Genomic DNA, 17,428 nt, shown 5'->3' with positions numbered 1-17,428 from the left:
TTATTTTCTTGACATCCAGAATTTACACACCATAATAAGTTTCTTTATTTCAGCGGATTAGTTCCTGTCATTGTTTAGACGTTTGTTTTTCTTCTTTACAATTACTCGCTTTGCATTTCATCAAAAACTATTTGTAATAACTAAGTGAGAGGATGGAGCAGTCTGGGCAAAAAGCCCTGGCCACTGAAACAAGGCTGATGTGCCTGTGGTAACTAGAGATGCAGTGATGATGACTTTATAAACAAAAACAATGTATAAAAACAGGGTACATGTTGTCTTTTCCCCGTTTTGCATTTTTTTCCCTAACTTTGTGTCCTTTTCCATGCGAAATATCATGTAAAACTTACAAACATTGTACAAAAGTTGAATAAAAAAAAGAAAACGTGATTAAAATGCATGGACGAAAACTGTTTGGAGTATTATGTCCAAAAAAGCGAAGCAGGATGTAAGCAGTTCAATAACCAACACTACACCACAGCACGGTAAAGTATACATATACTGTGGGTAATTACTGTCTCTTTCACACACACATACACACACACACACACACACACACACACACACACACACACACACACACACACACACACACACACACACACACACACACACACACACACACACACACCTAACCTTCCCTTTCTCTCTCATACCCTCCGGTGAGGCAGTAAATGAAAGCTGATAGCCTGCTTACCATTTAGCACTGCTTAGCACATTTTCAAGAGCGATGCACCCGTTGTGGATATAACTGTTCTACTACCGGTTTTGAAGTTGCATTATGGGCAGTAATGAATGAATTTATACACACTTTGTTTTCCTGCTCTGTCACTCAGTATCCAGCTTCCACACCAGAGAAACGGAGGGAAAGAGAAGGGAGTTTAAGCAATCTGTGATTAAGGCAGTCTCATAAATATTGCAGAGAGGTTTTTGGCCCCCGTTTTGGAGATACACTGCCACAACAGTCTTGAGTTCCTAGCTCTTACTAACGGCTGTTTCCTATCCCCACAGATTATAGAGCAGACGGGCATATGTGAATACCAATGGCAAAAGAAAAATCTGAGTATGATGCCACAATGTTCGATCCATGGAGGAAAAACATCCCATTAAAAAACAACATCGAGCAGTAATCCTCTTTGGAAGAAAAGGTCATATTTGGTTTGTGTATCAGTCCTCCACACAATGAATAATCTTTTACAGGGACCGTAAATGGGGGGAAAAAAGCACAGCTCAGAGCGATTTAATTAAGAAATGAAAGTAAAGTAGAAGCCTATATCTAATTTGTCCACTGAAGTTAGTGCTAGGGGCTTTTTAAGCGGCGTGCAGAGACGAGGAAAGACAGAGGTCCCACTTACAGTAGCTTAACTCTGTCTCACTTAATTGAGTTCATTCCAAGATACAGAAAAAAGTCAAAGCAGATACATAAATATTAGTTGGACACTGGAGAAGTGGCTCCCTCACTGTCTTCAGTTGAGTTCTGCTCATCGTTTCGCTTCCTCGCAGCTTGTTGTGAGTTCAAGCTGTTTTAAAATCTGCCAACATGGCAATCCTTATGTACCGTACCCTTTACAGTGCTTCCAATTACTGTACTTAGGGTTTCAAGTAATGACTAGACGTCTATCAGAGCTTCACACCTCTCTCTTTGCAGAGCGATAACTGTCACTCAGACCCACTCCTGCATGGAGCGCTTGCAGTACAGTATGTGGCGCTGTGTGCTCTTCCTCCTGAACTGGAAAACGGTGTAGAGGAGGACCATCATGCACAGTGCCAGGACACAGGGGATAGCGATGGCCACTGCTTTCTCCGTGCCCCCCGTGCTGTCCAATTTGATGACAACGTCCACGTCGCCATTGTCGTAGTGGCGTTCCTCTGCCACCGGGGGGTTCCAGTCCCAGTCGGGATCGGCGGGTAGACCGTCACAGCCCATGAAGTCCCTCAGGATGGACCTCGGGTAGCTGGGCTCTACACGAAGCATCTGGTTGTTGAACTTCCAGTATTCCTTTCCCTTGTAAAAGTAGGTGAAGCCTGTAGGAAGGTATATACCATTTACTTATGTACATTCATTTTGCAAAGAGCAAGTATTGTGCAGATGCATGTACCACTAGAGTACCCAAATCTTAATCTCTACCAGAAAAGAAAATGTGCATCATAAAATAAAACCCAAAATGAATCAGGAATAGCACCTCGACCATAAGGCTTACATAAACATATATCTGGTCTTCTTTGAGAGGTAAGACGCTAAGGAATATTAATCCATTGTAAGTAAACTAAATTATATTACAATTCCAGAGTAAATTTAGATGCAATTAACGAAAAAAAAAAAAAGATTTTTTAACCTCGCCTAGTATAAAATACATTTTTCAGAGGTAATATCCCAAATCCAAATAAAGGTCCCATAGACAATGATGCAGCTAAATGTCTTCTGCTACTCTTAGATTTCAACTTTAACTATGAGTGTTACCAATATACACGAAAGCACAACATTTATCATACAATCAACAAAGATTTACTCAAGCGGTCTAAGTGTTGATCAATATTCATGTGACTGAAGAGCTCCATGCTATACGGGCATATAAATGGAGAATGCAAAGGCCCTCGTGCTCTATGTGGTATCCACAGATTCATATGAATGAGACGAAAAGAATGATATATCATTTGTTGTTGTTGTTTGTTGCCATCTGGTGGCTGTATCCGAGTTCCAGGAGCTAGAGGCTGGCTGAAAAATGATCCTGGATCTTTTGAACACAAGTTGTTCTTATATATACAAAATGTATATCTATAGGACTTTATTGTTAAAATTCATTATACTAATATATAGTTTGGAAAATACAATTGGTTGACAGATTCTGAAAGCTGAAGACCTCATGTTTTAAAAACAGTATAACAGTCATATGTTTGTATGTATAAATAGATGATTATGAAATAGCAATATTTCAAATCATTGTCATGGAAGCGCTTGTTTTCAATAGGTCAATATCTCTCAACAGAATTGTCATGGGAAAAAAAGATTCATTATCCGCTCTGTGCTTTTGGATGCTTAGCAATAATCCTTTGGGGATTCTAGAGTTTTCTAGAAAAATGTCAAATCATCAGCAGATCATTTGTAGCAAGAGCAACTCTGAAAATCTTAGTTTAGAAAGTTTAATGAAGTAGGAAGAAGACAAAAATTACATTCTGATTATGCATCAGAGTCCCTTAAAGTAAAAGAACATATTCCAAAATCAATCGTGCAGAAATGTTGTGTTTTGCTGATCTGAACTGCTTGATGTGTAGTGCATGGCTGCAACTAATGATTTATTTTCAACCATTCATATTTATCATCTATAAAACATCAAAATGTCTTAACTGTCATATATAATACAAACAAGGAGCAATTACTCACATTTGAGAAACTTGCACCAGCAAATATTTCATATTTTTGCTTGAAAAAGACAACTAATTGATTGTCAAAATAGTTGACGCATTTTCATTCTTTTCGCCTAAGTGTTGCAGCTCCAGAGTAGCGTATTGCAACAGCAGTTGAGTTCCTTTTTTTTATGTTTATAACTCTCGTTTTGCATTTGTTGCGTAGCGATATGTGTGGAGATGCTCTGACTTCTACTAAATGTTTCATAAACATAGATTTTACACTGGTTTAAATAGACATAAAAGCAAAACCAGAGAACAGACGCTGTTCAATCATCTTCCTGTTTTCCTGTCATGTTGTTGCATACAGGACTGAAACCATAGCAAAACATATCAGCCAAACTAGATCCAGTATTTTAAGGTGTTGCCCTTTATCTTTTATAAATATCCCTCTGTCTTACAAACAATGGCTAGTCGATACCAGTATGCTAGACTACTTAGTTTCAACCTCACTGACTAATTACATGGTCCATAAAGCTGCCATACCGTTGGCCTTATCCACAAAGGCCCCCTGTGGAGAGTCAGGGATGCCTTTCCAGATGGTGATGGGTTTGGGATAACCTGGATCCATGGTCCTCATGTCCTCATTGTACCTCCAGTACCTACAACGGGACAGACAGAAATACAGTATACAAACAGTCAGTGACATGTACCCCTTGCCAGACACCTAACCCTCTAGTAACAGTCTGCTGATCTAGTTCAATCTCAAGCAGGAGGAAACTATGCTACTGTTCTTGTGAGTATTCAAAAATCCACAAACTCAAAGTAGCACAGCGTGATGAGATTTAAATCAATCTAACAACTGGACTCAGTTACCAAATCCATCAATGCTCAGTCACAATGACCTCAGACTTGGGCTAAAGGACAAAATTAAATATGTCATGCAAATGAGGAAGGGTTTTCCACTCTTAAAGAAGTAGTGCCAGGTGTATATGTGGCCAAGATAATCTCGTAGTAGGAAATGGCCACAGACTGACATATGAGGCAGATGCTAAAAGAATCCATTACTAACGCGTTCAGGTTGTGAATTGACAACTTACAAAACATATACTACTTTAGATTTAAATGGCTGTATTAACCAAAATCCAAAAACATTGTATCAAAACGTGTATCATGACACAGCACTGTGCTTCTGTACAGTGTGTCAGCGACTGAAATAAACCCTCAATCTGACCATTTAAAGATTTGCAACTGACTCGATTCCCATGACAAGAGAGAGCGGACAATCAATCCTCCATACTGTGTTTATCTGCTTGGTAAATTAGTTTCAGTGGTTGTTGTGATTGATCTGCTTCTCATGCACCGGCACCCACACACATAAATCTTGTTACAAAATGTCACGTCTTTGAATTAGAACAAACACCACCCTGTCAGACAGAGAGAGAGAGATGAAATCACGTTTGAGACAACGGACCGAACGTCCTGTTTGTCATGATGTGCAGCAGCAGGTTGAGGGATGACAGTATCATGACAAAGCATTTTGTCAGCTTTCACCATGGGTCCTCTGACCTCTTGGGATGTGATTTATCATGACAGCTGAACAAAAACATGAGTCACACTGGCATACTTTCAAAATATAAGACCCTTGCAACGGACATAGATAAACAATACATTCTCAGATTTGGTTGTTTTGAAAAGACTCTGAGTTTCAATTTGCTTACAAGCGCAGGTAACTAACTACAACTACTAATAAACCAATAGATGTATGCAGGTAGAACAAATAATATAAACACTTTACGGAAAAAAAACACTCAAACGCCGAAGTAACATAATGCCCATCACAAATGTTGCTCTAACGTTGGGTCATAATGGGTTGAATGTCAATAACTAGCATTTGTTATTAACAGTTAAATAGACAATCATCATTTTCATAGCAACATGTGATAACTAACAGAAATGCTAGCTCATCTATGCTTGAATTGAAGATGCACTGATCAACAAACCTGTAAAATTATTAAATATTTAATAGGACACAGAACCAAAAATCATTAAAGGTCCAAACACTGCATTCATTAAGAAAAAGAGAAAGGAAGGAGCTGACAAATACTGTAAAAAATTATTATTTTAGGCTGTAGGATTCACTTCTCAAAGCACTGCCTTATAGTTTATATACCATTTGCTAACACAGAAGCAATTAATTGCCATAAAGAAAACGCTTAAATAAACATTTCAACCATCAGTGGTCCTCACAGTATTTTCTTTGCTCTGAGATACTTCAGTTCTGCTTAACTTCATAACAGTGCTAGTAATATTTCGACACAGACCTGTCTCCTTTGAAGAAGTAGGTCTTGGCGACATCCTCCCACCAGACAGCTGTCTCGATACTCTGAGTGGGCATGCCGCTCCCGAACAGTGAGATGTCCTGAGGGTACGAAGGCTGCAGAGTTGTGTCCTTGAAGACCCAGAAACGGTTTCCTAAAATACACACACAAAGTTAGGAGGCTGTGGGACAAAGACATTTTCATAAAGATGACCTCTAATATCGCAGTAGTCAAAACACTGCTGGCTCTCAGCTCATTCAGGCCTTTTGTGTAGGTTTATTTTTTTCTTCCGGTGAGTCTATTCATTTCTATTCACATGATTCCAAATGTCAGATGTATTTCCCGGTTTACAAAATATCTGCACGACAGAAAATCTATAATACAATGAAAAGCAAGATGATGCTCTGAAGGCAACTCCGGCGAGACTTGTTTTCAGTTTTATTGAAGCTATTGTTGCATTTAATTCATTTTGATCGTAAATGCCTCAGGCGGAGTGAGGAGAGCTTCTGTGTTAGTGTGCTTGCAGTAAGTAGCTAGACGTCACATGCGCACACATGCAGTTAAGTCCCCTTGAGTGAATAAATAAAGCATGAGGCTCTCTGATCCCGCTGGGTGACAGATGTCATGTTAATCTGCCTGATGGACGGATGGCTGTATTGGACCTGCACTCGTTCTGTTACCCCACAGAACGCAAAACAAGCTCAAAGTCAAACCGCTCAGTTGCTATATGATAAAAGATCAATGTATGTTTAAAGAGCTCACACGCAAACCTCCACTTGTGGTGGTGGTGGTATGCAATACAATAAACTATTTAAATTGATAAGATTAATGCATGTTCAAAGAGTTCACACTGTCACATGCACAATACATTTTTTTAAAACTATTTCTATTTTTTGTGGATTATCCTGATTTCGTTTATGATTGTAAATTAAATCAGGGCTTACAATTTTGATTTAATAAAATTAAAGGTAACATGTGGAATTTTCTTGTAAACGAGTTTTGTCTATATTCAATGTTTTTTTAATTTAAATTTAAATGCATTTTTCACATCCATGTTTGCTAGCCTGAAGTCTCCTTCTTCCTCAACTCTGTTGGTGCACTGCTACATTTTCTTGGCATGTTACCAGCAAATGCAAATCATGGAAATAGCATGAAGCCGGTGGCAGAAATATGTATCATGTCGCCTGTGTGATCTCACGAGTGGGATGTGCGTCATAGTGCGTTTGCTTGCAGAACACTAACAAAACTGCTACCCACTCGTTAAATCATTGCACAGGGTAACTTTAATGAATAAAAAAAAAAAGAAAAAATATAATCCATGTCGGAAATATTTGCTTGATTTTATTACCTTTGAAAAAGACAAACTTTCCTTCGCTATTTTCATACACGGCATCAATTTTGGGAGGCAGGCCTTTCCAGAAGTAGTTGATCTGCATCGGGTAGCCAGGGACTACGGAGTTGTCCCGTACCCTCCAAAACCACTGGTCCTATAGAAATGGATAAGGTAGAGTCATCATCATCATCATCATCATCATCATCATCATCATCATCATCATCATCATCATCATCATCATCACCACCATCCCAAACAGCTATAAAACCTGCAGCCATGTTCACTCAGGTTGATGATCTACTCTACCTTGAAGACGAAAAGCTCCTGCCGGAGGATGGCCAGGGTGTTGAAGCCTCCATCACAGATGTTGGGTTTGGAGTTGGGGTTGGAGGGCTTGGCCCCCTGTGGAGGGCGATGGGGTCTGGCATGGCGGTCATGCTTACGGGGGTCTGAGGGAGGGTGGAAGCGAGGAGGAGGGACCGTAGGCGGGGGCCTGGTAGGCTGTGGTGCTCTATCTGGTGGACCTAGAGAGACGAAAACGTCTTTTTGGACCATATTCATTGAAAAAAATTGAATAACTTTATTGTTTTTGACCAATGCACCTTTAATTTTGGCACAGATGATTTGTTAGTTGAGTCATGTTGCTATGCTGTTGGCTGTTCTGTCTAACAGCTGACAAATGCTGCTTACTGGCAATCAACCCAATATGACTGAATAGTTGCAGCAGCATTTATATGATTTGCAGTACTTTATTGTTAATAGGATGTAGTAATATGGCTTCAAAACATAATGCATATATATCATTGCTCCCTAACTTACTGTTTTTTAAACTGCAAGAATTTACAGAAAAAGAGTTCAACTCAGAGCTCAACTTCTACATCATAAAGAGAGAGAGACTGACATATAAAACAGAGGGTTACCATAGATTTTCTGGATGCCCTGTAGGTCATCGTGAGGTAGTTTGAAGTTCTCTGTGTCCATGTACTGGTAGAAAGGAGCCATGATAGCGGTGGGGTCGTTAGAGTGCTCCAGACCGAGGGCGTGGCCCAGCTCATGCACCGCAACCAGGAACAGGTCGTTACCTAGAGAGGGGAAGAGGGCATTGTTAATGCAAAAACCTGCTATCATACTTGGCACACAGTGCAGTACGTATAGTCCATTACAAGAGGTGGAGAAGAATGAATGTGACTGTATGTGTGCTGTGATGAAACAGAAGAAGACACGTACACCCATGCACAGGCACACTCTTTAACGAGCAATATTTGCATGGTTTTATCTATTATTATTATTATAATTGTTGTTGTTGTTATTTTTGTTATTTATATTATCATTATTTTTAACAAAAGAGGCCGGTAGTGAAAAGCACAGAAACACAACACTAAGAAATAAGATTAGACATTAGTTCTTGTTATTATTTTATATATTCAAAATGACTGGGCATCTATAAAGCCAACTATATATACCATCAATTAGTGATGTGAGTGTCTTTTATGCCTCTGAAGCTGAGCTCATGGCAAAAATGTGGAATCATTCCAAGAGATGTGAAGACAAAATATGTGGGAGCAAACGTAAGCGGAATAAAATTCCAACTTGTCTCTGGTCTTTAAGTGATTATACTTGATAAATCTGTCATCAGAAAAAAAATCTGAAACAATTTTGATCATCAGTTAACTATTTAAGACCAAATATTTACAGCAGAAATTTGCTTCTTTTTTCAGATTCACTTCATTTTAAATTGGTTGGTTGGACATAACTGAGCAGTTTCTTGACATGTTATGGACAAACCATTAAACACATATTGGCAAATAACCGGTTGGTTAATCAACAATGAAGATAATCATTACTTGCAGCTCTCTGGTTCAGAAGTAACTTCCATTGAGCTAATATGGTGCAATGTAGTGCAAGTAAAGATTATTGGAGGTAAATTGAAGGGCACATAAGAGAAGATATGCCCCATGTGAGCCACAAACGCTCCATTGCAGCCCGGGCACCAGAGAACAGTGAAAAACAAACGTTCATATAACGCACCTGAACACATATAAATGTCGGCATAGTAAACACAGTGGTTCTTGTTTCGTATCACATTCAAACAGACAAATATAAAAAAAAAAAAAAAAATGCCGCGGTCAGTTTCTATGGTCAGCACCCAGCTCATAGTGTCGACCTGATTTAGAGAGAAGAACACCATTTACGTACAGCTTGTGACTGAAGCTGTCCCCAGGAGATTGTTGCCCTTTAAAACATGATATCCAGTCCTGCCAGCAGCGCTGCACGGACCAACCGCTGACCCTCAGCCAGCAGCTAAAAGGTTACACCTCCCCCCCCCCCCATTTATCTGACACAACCAGCCTTTTCCACCACACCAAAAATGTCCCATAAAGCCTCCCATGAGACAGGTCGGAGCTACCATTAGCGCACATGTCAACATGCAACATTTACAATTACACCGCAGTGAAAGCCCATTAAAGGTTGCACCGCTTTCCCAGACACATAAAGCAGAGACAGGAGCTTTTCAGACTCAGCACTCCACATGGATAACTTTGGGACACTGCGCAAGGGTGAGCGTGTATTTGACTCTGGAGTCTGAGGCAATTACCTCTGAAGTAAGAGAACAAAAGAGAGAGAGAGAGAGAGAGAGAGGGAGGGAGGGGAGCTGATGGGCGGCAAACAGCTTCCCAGAACAAACACAATGTGAGCTGTTACCCTCCTCCTCCACTAATGGGAGGACAGAATGTAAGCGTATGGCACATGGGTATTAGCGAAGCAGCCTGGCGCCCTGTAGGTAGGGTAATTAAAGTGTGTGTGTGTGTGTGTGTGTGTGTGTGTGTGTGTGTGTGTGTGTGTGTGTGTGTGTGTGTGTGTGTGTGTGTGTGTGTGTGTGTGTGTGTGTGTGTGTGTGTGTGTGTGTGGATGCTCCACTAAGAAAGGCTCTATTATCTTATCTCCATCCATGGGATGATGCACCCTGCCAGAATCCACATTGGCAGGGTGGCCAACATCATATTATACTGAGACCACTACAGTATATTTGACAATAGAATCCATAACAACTTAACCTAACCTGATCTAGTATTACATTATCCACTATAACATAACATAACAAAGCAAAACATTATATAACATCAAATCATAAGATGCAACAACATGATACGATCCGTTAAAGGGGAGTTTTTTTCTTGCCTCAGTGATTATGGGGGCATGTTGAGTCTCTATAAATTATAGAGTATGGTCTGCTCTACATTATAAGTGTCCCCAGATAACTTCTCTTATGATTTAACACCATGTAAAAAGAATTGACATAACATAATATAACACAACAAAACATAACATAACCCATATCTTACCTAACTAAACCCACAATATATACCCATACATTTTAACATTACACAACATAACATAACATTTTGTAGCGCGACATAACGCAACATGACATAATATTAAAAAACATAGCATAACCCAATATAACCTAAACAACAGCGCTTCCCGGTTAGAGGGAGAAAGTGGAACAATAGCACGCGAAATGTAGAAATAAATAAACCACGCAGACTAGAACTTAAACAGGCAGCATAAAAGTTAGTTTCAAGGCTCTGTCCAAAAAGGGGTTCAAGGAGTGACTAGTTAAAGTTCTGCGGAGGATTTAATGATTTGTTTACTCCATTCTCTGGTGGGTGTTTGTTGTGTTCGCCATTCTGTGCTAGCTAACATTGCCAACAGTGAGACATTATCTTAGTTATGATTCATGTCATTTAGCTGACTTGTGTGTTTTCTTGAAAAAAGTAATTTAGTAAAAAAACAATGGTAGTTAGACTTGAGTTGAATAAACTAAAGCATTATTAGAAGGAATTAAGGAAAATGCAGGTCACGTTGCTGTGTGGAATGCTGGCGTCAGGGTTTTACATGTGCAGTAAGAGGATTTAGAGTATAGTACTATACATTCATTCATTTGTTTTTTTGAGGAATATTAGGTCAACATCTGGTAATATTTTCATTTAAATGAGAATAACCAAATGTTGCCTTGCTCATGCGGTTTGGGTTTTTTATTTTGCGCATGATGATGTGTTCTTTGGGCAAATCGCCAACGGACAAACAACAGACTAGCAGAAGACGTATGACAGAAGAAGAAGAAGAAGATTGACTCAACAATCCACTTCACATCGTACAGATAGAAACACTCCATTTAAAGGGGAAAAATACACTGCTTGGGTGGATTGGTTATATTTGATATTGGTATTTTCCCACAGCTATAAATTATTTAATTTGTTTATTTTTCTCCTCAATCTGAGTCAGTTAAAGGGGCCAGGAAATGACAGTGAGTTTCCATAACTTAAAGGACAGCATATGGGGGGGCGGGGAAGACCAGAGAGCTGTTATATATTTAATGTTACTGTAAAATAAATGCTGACTATATACTCTGAATATTTTAGGTAAGTGTTCTGGTGTTTTTATTCCTTTACTCCTCCTTGAAATGCACCTTGGTTAAGCATATGTGCTTATTTTACTACGTAGTGTGCAAAAGAAGTGCTTACAATAACCAAACATATCATACATGTATCATTTTCACATTCTGCACTGGTATGGATACAGAGTATAAGCGTCACTTTTCCTTCTTCTGTCACCTCTCTTGAAAATCCACCACTGAGCTAAATTCACTAAAAACAGAATAGCCATAATCATGTGCCAGCAACCAATGTCTTAAAATAGCAGAGCTCTCTATCATCTGAGGAGCTTATTATGCAGAAAAAAACCCCCACATCAAAATCCTGACAGATGGGGTGATGCGTCTTTTCAGAGCACAGCCCCGATCAAAGACATCTCTGCATTCTTTGTTCTTGGTTAAACCTCCTTCGTACCCTACCCTGTGATACCACCCCTGTTATATTACCCTCCTACTCAGATATCTGTATTCCCAGTTTTTGCTTTCCATCAGTTGTCATCTGTCTCTCATGACGACTGCTCAATGCTTTCCTCATTCCACACCCCTTTTCTTGTTTACTTACTTGCCAACATTTAACATTAACCTAACTTTCTTTCTTTTCTTACTTCCCCAATCTTAATCTCTTCCTCAAATAATGTCCTTTCCTCTCTCCTTTATTAGTGGCCCTTTGTACTCTTTTCTAACCTCTTACCATCACTACTTTCTCTCCTTCTAGATTTAGGTTTTTACTGCCTCTTTTTAAGATAAGATAAGATAAAATAAGATAATCCTTTATTAGTCCCGCGACGGGGAAATTTGCAGGATTACAGCAGCAGAGAGGATAATGCAAACAAGAGACATAGTAAAAAACAAGATAAAAAAAAAATAAAAATAATAATATTATAAATAAGTAAATAAGTAATAACACAGTAAAGAATATTAGGGAAGTAAAAAAAAGTTAAAAATCCACAATAACTAAAATATTATATATACAGACAGAATAATTGTTGTATTGCACAGTGGATTGCACATATTTTTGATATTGACCAGATTTATATTGTCAGTTTTTTTGGGATGTTTTTTTCTTTCACTTACCATCGTGGTTGGGGTTCCCCAGGGTCCAGGGCTCATCCGAGTCAAAGTGTGTGTCGCCTCCGATGCCTGGGCCGGGGAAATAGGCGTGGGCTAGGAATCCCCCCTCCCCGTCGAAGGGCGAGCTGTCACCGTGAAAACCAGAGGCGAAGATGATGGTGATGTCCACGTCACGCCTGCCAGTCTCCAGAGCGCTGTATGGAACGGCCTCAAAGCGGAGGGGAGTCACACCTTGCCAGACGTCAAACGCCCGCCGGATGGCATCGTGAGTCTCGCGGGCGCCCACCTTTGGTGTGACATTTTTTATGCTGTTGGAGGAAAGAAAGGCAAACGGATTGAAAGGGCTCCAGAGAGACACAGTAAAAAGGCCATGAGGCAGAGAATTTGTTCTCTGCAGGTTGTAGTTTATGAAAGCATCCACACATTATTTTAAACCACGGGGAACAAAACATTCAGCAGAAATAAAAATATACACTGCATCAACCCCCCGTGCCTCGTTATCCCATTAATTTTGAGTTAACATTTTTTACTTTTCAAAATAGGAAGACACACACACACACACACAAAAAAAAGTTGCACTTGACACAACTACTTAAAGCCCACCAGCTTTTACTGAACTTTTAACACAGCAGTCGTTATCAGTCCCTAGCAGGCAGAGAGGAATGGGAAATCTTCTCCTCTCTCTCTCTCTCTCTCTCTCTCTCCACTCATTTCATGAATAAAGTGCAGTCGGCAGCAGCACTGGCTCAGCACTGATTGACATTCCATTAGGAGAGGTGGCTCATCAATTCAAATTCGTGGAGGAAGGGAGGATTTGAATAAATTGACAGTGTTATCGTCTTTTTTCTGCTGTAACCTGTCAATTTGCAGTTGTGCCAGAGACCCGTTTATCAGTCCTCCTCAGAACCTATTAAAAACTGGAGCTTAATCGGGCGAGATAAGATGACAGTTTGAATATTTCTTCTGAGATTACGGACAATTTGCACTCAGGATTTTCAAACAATTTCTAGATGAGGGAGAGGAAAGCCTTCAATCTTCATGATGCTCTGCTAAAATTGTTTGTTTTGTTTTAGAAAAACAGAAAATGGAGGTTTAAAAACAGCCTGATGCCATTTTTCATTTCGCCAGCAAGCTATTTAAAGACTGGAAAATAGACATACTTATAGCACACATGGGCACATCTATGTGTGACTCTGAACGTGTGATGTTGACGATATATTTGTGTGTGTGTGTGTGTGTGTGACGTATATGAGCGGTCTCTATGACAACACGGAGCATGTGCTCCCAGGTGGTTAAAGAGGAGGAGATGAGAGATGGAGGAGAGCTGGGAAAATGAACACATCTGAAACCCACAATGAGCGCTGCTAAGCTCAATGGTCGCCATGACAACCTGCCTCCACTATATCTCACCTGTAGGTGATGTGCGTACGCTGCCACTTCTGTCCTGTCAGCGCATATCTCCGCTTCCGTGACCTCGCAGCGCTTTTAAATTTGTCCGGAACACCACAGCGAGGCTTCTGCATCCAACTTAAAGAAGAGAGGAGAAGAGGAGGTGACTCAATAAAAGTTGCGAGTTAAACGCCATCAAAAAGGCCAAACACAGCCCTGAAGTGAACTCAGCGGTTCTCTTCCTGATGTAATCTCAGCAGCAAAATAAGGAAGTGTTGTGCAAAATACCACTAAAACCACTCCAAACTACAGCAATCGATTCAAGTGTAGGATTAAATTAAATCAATGAGGGCTGAGAGGAAGCTTCATGTTTTCTCATTCATACCACATCAGATTAGCACAGGTACAGAACACACACACACACACACACACACACATACACACTGTAATACATAGGCAAAACATTAATTCTCACCTCAGCGTGATATCACTGCATCACCATGCAAAATGAGAAGAAGGAAAAGTGTTAAAACCTTCATCTGAGGTTGTTTCGGGTGAGGTGATGAGGGATGAAATGAAAATCTTTATTTCTGTCCTTCACTAATTCATTGAAATATTGATAGCCATTCCTTCTGCATTTTTTAAATGAATGAGGGGAGCATTTGCATTCATGTAGCATCAATGACTTAATGAAAGTACATGTGCACCTCAGCCTGTGTTTGTCACGTTAGCGTGTGTGTGTATACTCACTCCTTGGTTTTCTCATCCAGTGTCCCTGTGACATTGAGACCATAGATGCGCTGCATGGCAGCAATGGCTGAGTGCATGGTTTGGGCCGAGCGCAGGACAGACATTCCCGGTTCTGTGCGGGGAAGGTAGCCATACTTCTGTAGCCATCCCTGTGAGGAGGGAAGAAGGAGAAAGATTTGGGCCTTCAGTTTGTGGCTATTTGACAGAATTTATTTTGAAAATAGAAAACTCAGAGTAGATTGGAAAGCAGGAGGAAAGACACGGAGATGGAGCAGGAGATGTGCGAAAAAGATGCACAGAAAAAGTTGCAGTTTGCAGGTTTGTCATCTACAACAATGTACATGTATCAACCCGAGATGTAAAATGTGAAAGGCTATAAAAGAAAGATTCTTTCCATTTGCTGCAGCTTTCAACTTGAATCACCTTAATTTTGCGTTTGATTAGATTTGGTTCCACATGTAACCGTTTTAGTATATTCTCTTTTTCACCATAATTCCACTTAAGGAGGCTGACGAATACAATCACAGACCACAGACATTCCTCCATCGCAGTGGTTGGAGTACCTCGCTCAAAGGCACCAAAAACCGTAGCTGTTTAATGAAAGCAAAGAGTTATCTTTTTAGTTGCCCTACTCACTTTTTCCCCGTAAGTGGCTAATGCAATAATATAAATCAACAAGAAAATGGCTGCGGGTCGTTCATTCTGCATCTCAAAAAAAGGTGACCGACCATTGCTGCATTTTGTGTTATTATTTGAAGAGAACATGGATATTTCTATATTTAATGCACATAAAAAATAATGAAGAACTTCATAGAATCAACATGTAAACAGTCTTTTTTTTGCAGAAACTCTTTACCCAGCAGTGGTTCACGCGTCTGTGTGTGTTTACTCAGAGGCTCCCTGGACATCAGTGCAACTGTTTGCATTTAAATCCCTTCCAGTGACCTCAGTCAGTGTTTGTGTCTTGCGGCTGCCGGTCAGTGTACATGTGCAGCAGGACTGTGGCCCTGCCTCCTCTTGCCCTACAAAGCGCGAAAGAGCTGCTTGATACAGAGGAGAGATGCGAGGCCGTGCATCATCCGGTGAGAGAGAGGGGGGTGAGAGAGAGGGGGGGGGTTCACTGCCAGACTCAATCTGAGAGGTCGCGAGTTGCCCACGCTATCCACAGCTGTCCACACGCCAACCAGCTGCCTCCCCATCACTACACAGCCTATGAGATATGTTCCAGCCAGCTAATCTGACGAGCTGTCCTTGTCCATCCCCCTCCCCCCCCTCCTGCCTCCATCCCTCTTTCTGCTGAGCTAAACGCCTTGTTTATCCTTTTTCTTTTCCTCTGTCCTGTGGGCGTGCTTCCTGTGTGTGTGTGTGTGTGTGTGTGTGTGTGTGTGTGTGTTGTGTTTGTTAAAAGGCACAGATTTCAGAGAGATACAGAGGAAGATTTCAACGAGCCAATAAAATAAAACTGAATAATGATGTGTTTGTGTGACTGACAGCCTCAGCATTTCATTTCTTTAGAGAGGTTGGGAGGGGAGTCTGAGGTGAGGATGCAAATGACATAAATGAATAAGGTACAATAAAAAATTTTTTTTTTTTAAAAAAAAAAAAAGCAAATTCTACTAAACAGCTTGTGTCTGTAAATATTTAATCTCCTCCATCACAGTGATGATGCCAAAGCATGTCTGACTTTATGATGGCCTGCCACAGAGGTATATCGATGGAAGCATTATGCTGTACACCTTCTGTGGATATAGACCACACACTCTATATCTGGGCTGCACATTTAGGATCAGTGGTCTGGATGAGCTCGGCTCGTGGACCGCAGTGTAATAAAATCAGCATCCTTCTGTTTCATTGCACTGTCCAAATGAGGAATGCGCGATACATATACATATATATATATATATATATATATATATATATATATATATATATATATAGCGCCGTGAGATGTTTTTTCGCCGTGCAGCGCCGTGAGATGTGCTGATAGGCTTACCATGTATCCATGCTATCCGTTATGGTAATTGTGCCCATGGATAGCGTGTGTGTGTGTGGGGGAAGTCGACACATATACATCCTATGTATGTTTTTACGCCGAGGCGGATGCTGAGGAGGAGGAGGAGGAGGAGGAGGAGGAGAGCGCGGTCGTTTCTGATGAACAACCAGGAGGATGGAAAGGCCGTTTGTCTCTTACCTCAACGCTGAAGTGATGATCCTCCTCTCCGGACACAGCACACGAAATCCAAAGCAAAAAATGCAAGCAGAAAGCTGCCGCGTAAAAGCAATCCGATGGTTTTCTTGTACTGGAGGATACTAAGGTCATAATGACCTGTTTTTCCCGAGTGTTTATTAGAAGAAGCCGCCCGTCTGCTTTGGCTCTTGTGTCAAATGAAAATCATCAGAGCTCTGTGTTCAAGGAAAAAAAAAAAACGAGAAAAAAAAAAAAAAAAAAAAAAGGCCCCTTGTGTTTGTTTTTTTTTTTTTTTTTTTTTTATAAAATCCCGATGGTGGCAAATCAAATGTTCCGATGTCAAGCAGAGATAACGCGGCACGTTAGACCCGCTGCCCTCGCCATTCTTATTTACATCAGGGACTACATCCATCCAGCAGCACCAGTGGCCATGTACAGTACCAGTCTGCGCAGACAGGCTCCCTCCCTCCCCCCGACTCCACGCCTGCGCTTTGATTCCTCACACGGCGCAGCATCATGAGAGCTGCCCTGCACAGTGCACGAGAGATGAGATGCCAATTCCTCACAACTGCCAGTACGTTTCACTTTCACACTGTCTC

General features: G+C 40.7%; 1 protein-coding gene across 1 annotated transcript; it reads right to left on the bottom strand.

The window, feature by feature from the left end:
* Positions 1-1,660: 1,660 nt before the first annotated feature.
* mmp16b (matrix metallopeptidase 16b (membrane-inserted)) lies at positions 1,661-16,961 on the bottom strand. Its single transcript, XM_054596077.1, has 10 exons — positions 16,833-16,961; positions 14,642-14,790; positions 13,913-14,029; positions 12,506-12,810; positions 7,917-8,078; positions 7,303-7,520; positions 7,012-7,150; positions 5,667-5,817; positions 3,889-4,004; positions 1,661-2,022 (listed from the first exon to the last, which is right to left on the bottom strand). The coding sequence occupies exons 1-10, from the start codon at positions 16,959-16,961 to the stop codon at positions 1,661-1,663; spliced, it is 1,848 nt and encodes a 615-aa protein (XP_054452052.1).
* Between the last annotated feature and the right edge of the window lie 467 nt (positions 16,962-17,428).

The sequence above is a fragment of the Anoplopoma fimbria genome, chromosome 3 (genome assembly GCF_027596085.1).
Source record: "Anoplopoma fimbria isolate UVic2021 breed Golden Eagle Sablefish chromosome 3, Afim_UVic_2022, whole genome shotgun sequence".
NCBI classification, from domain to species: domain Eukaryota; kingdom Metazoa; phylum Chordata; class Actinopteri; order Perciformes; family Anoplopomatidae; genus Anoplopoma; species Anoplopoma fimbria.
The sequence above is the reverse complement of the archived record's forward strand: the minus strand, read 5'-3'. Positions and strand labels throughout refer to the sequence as shown.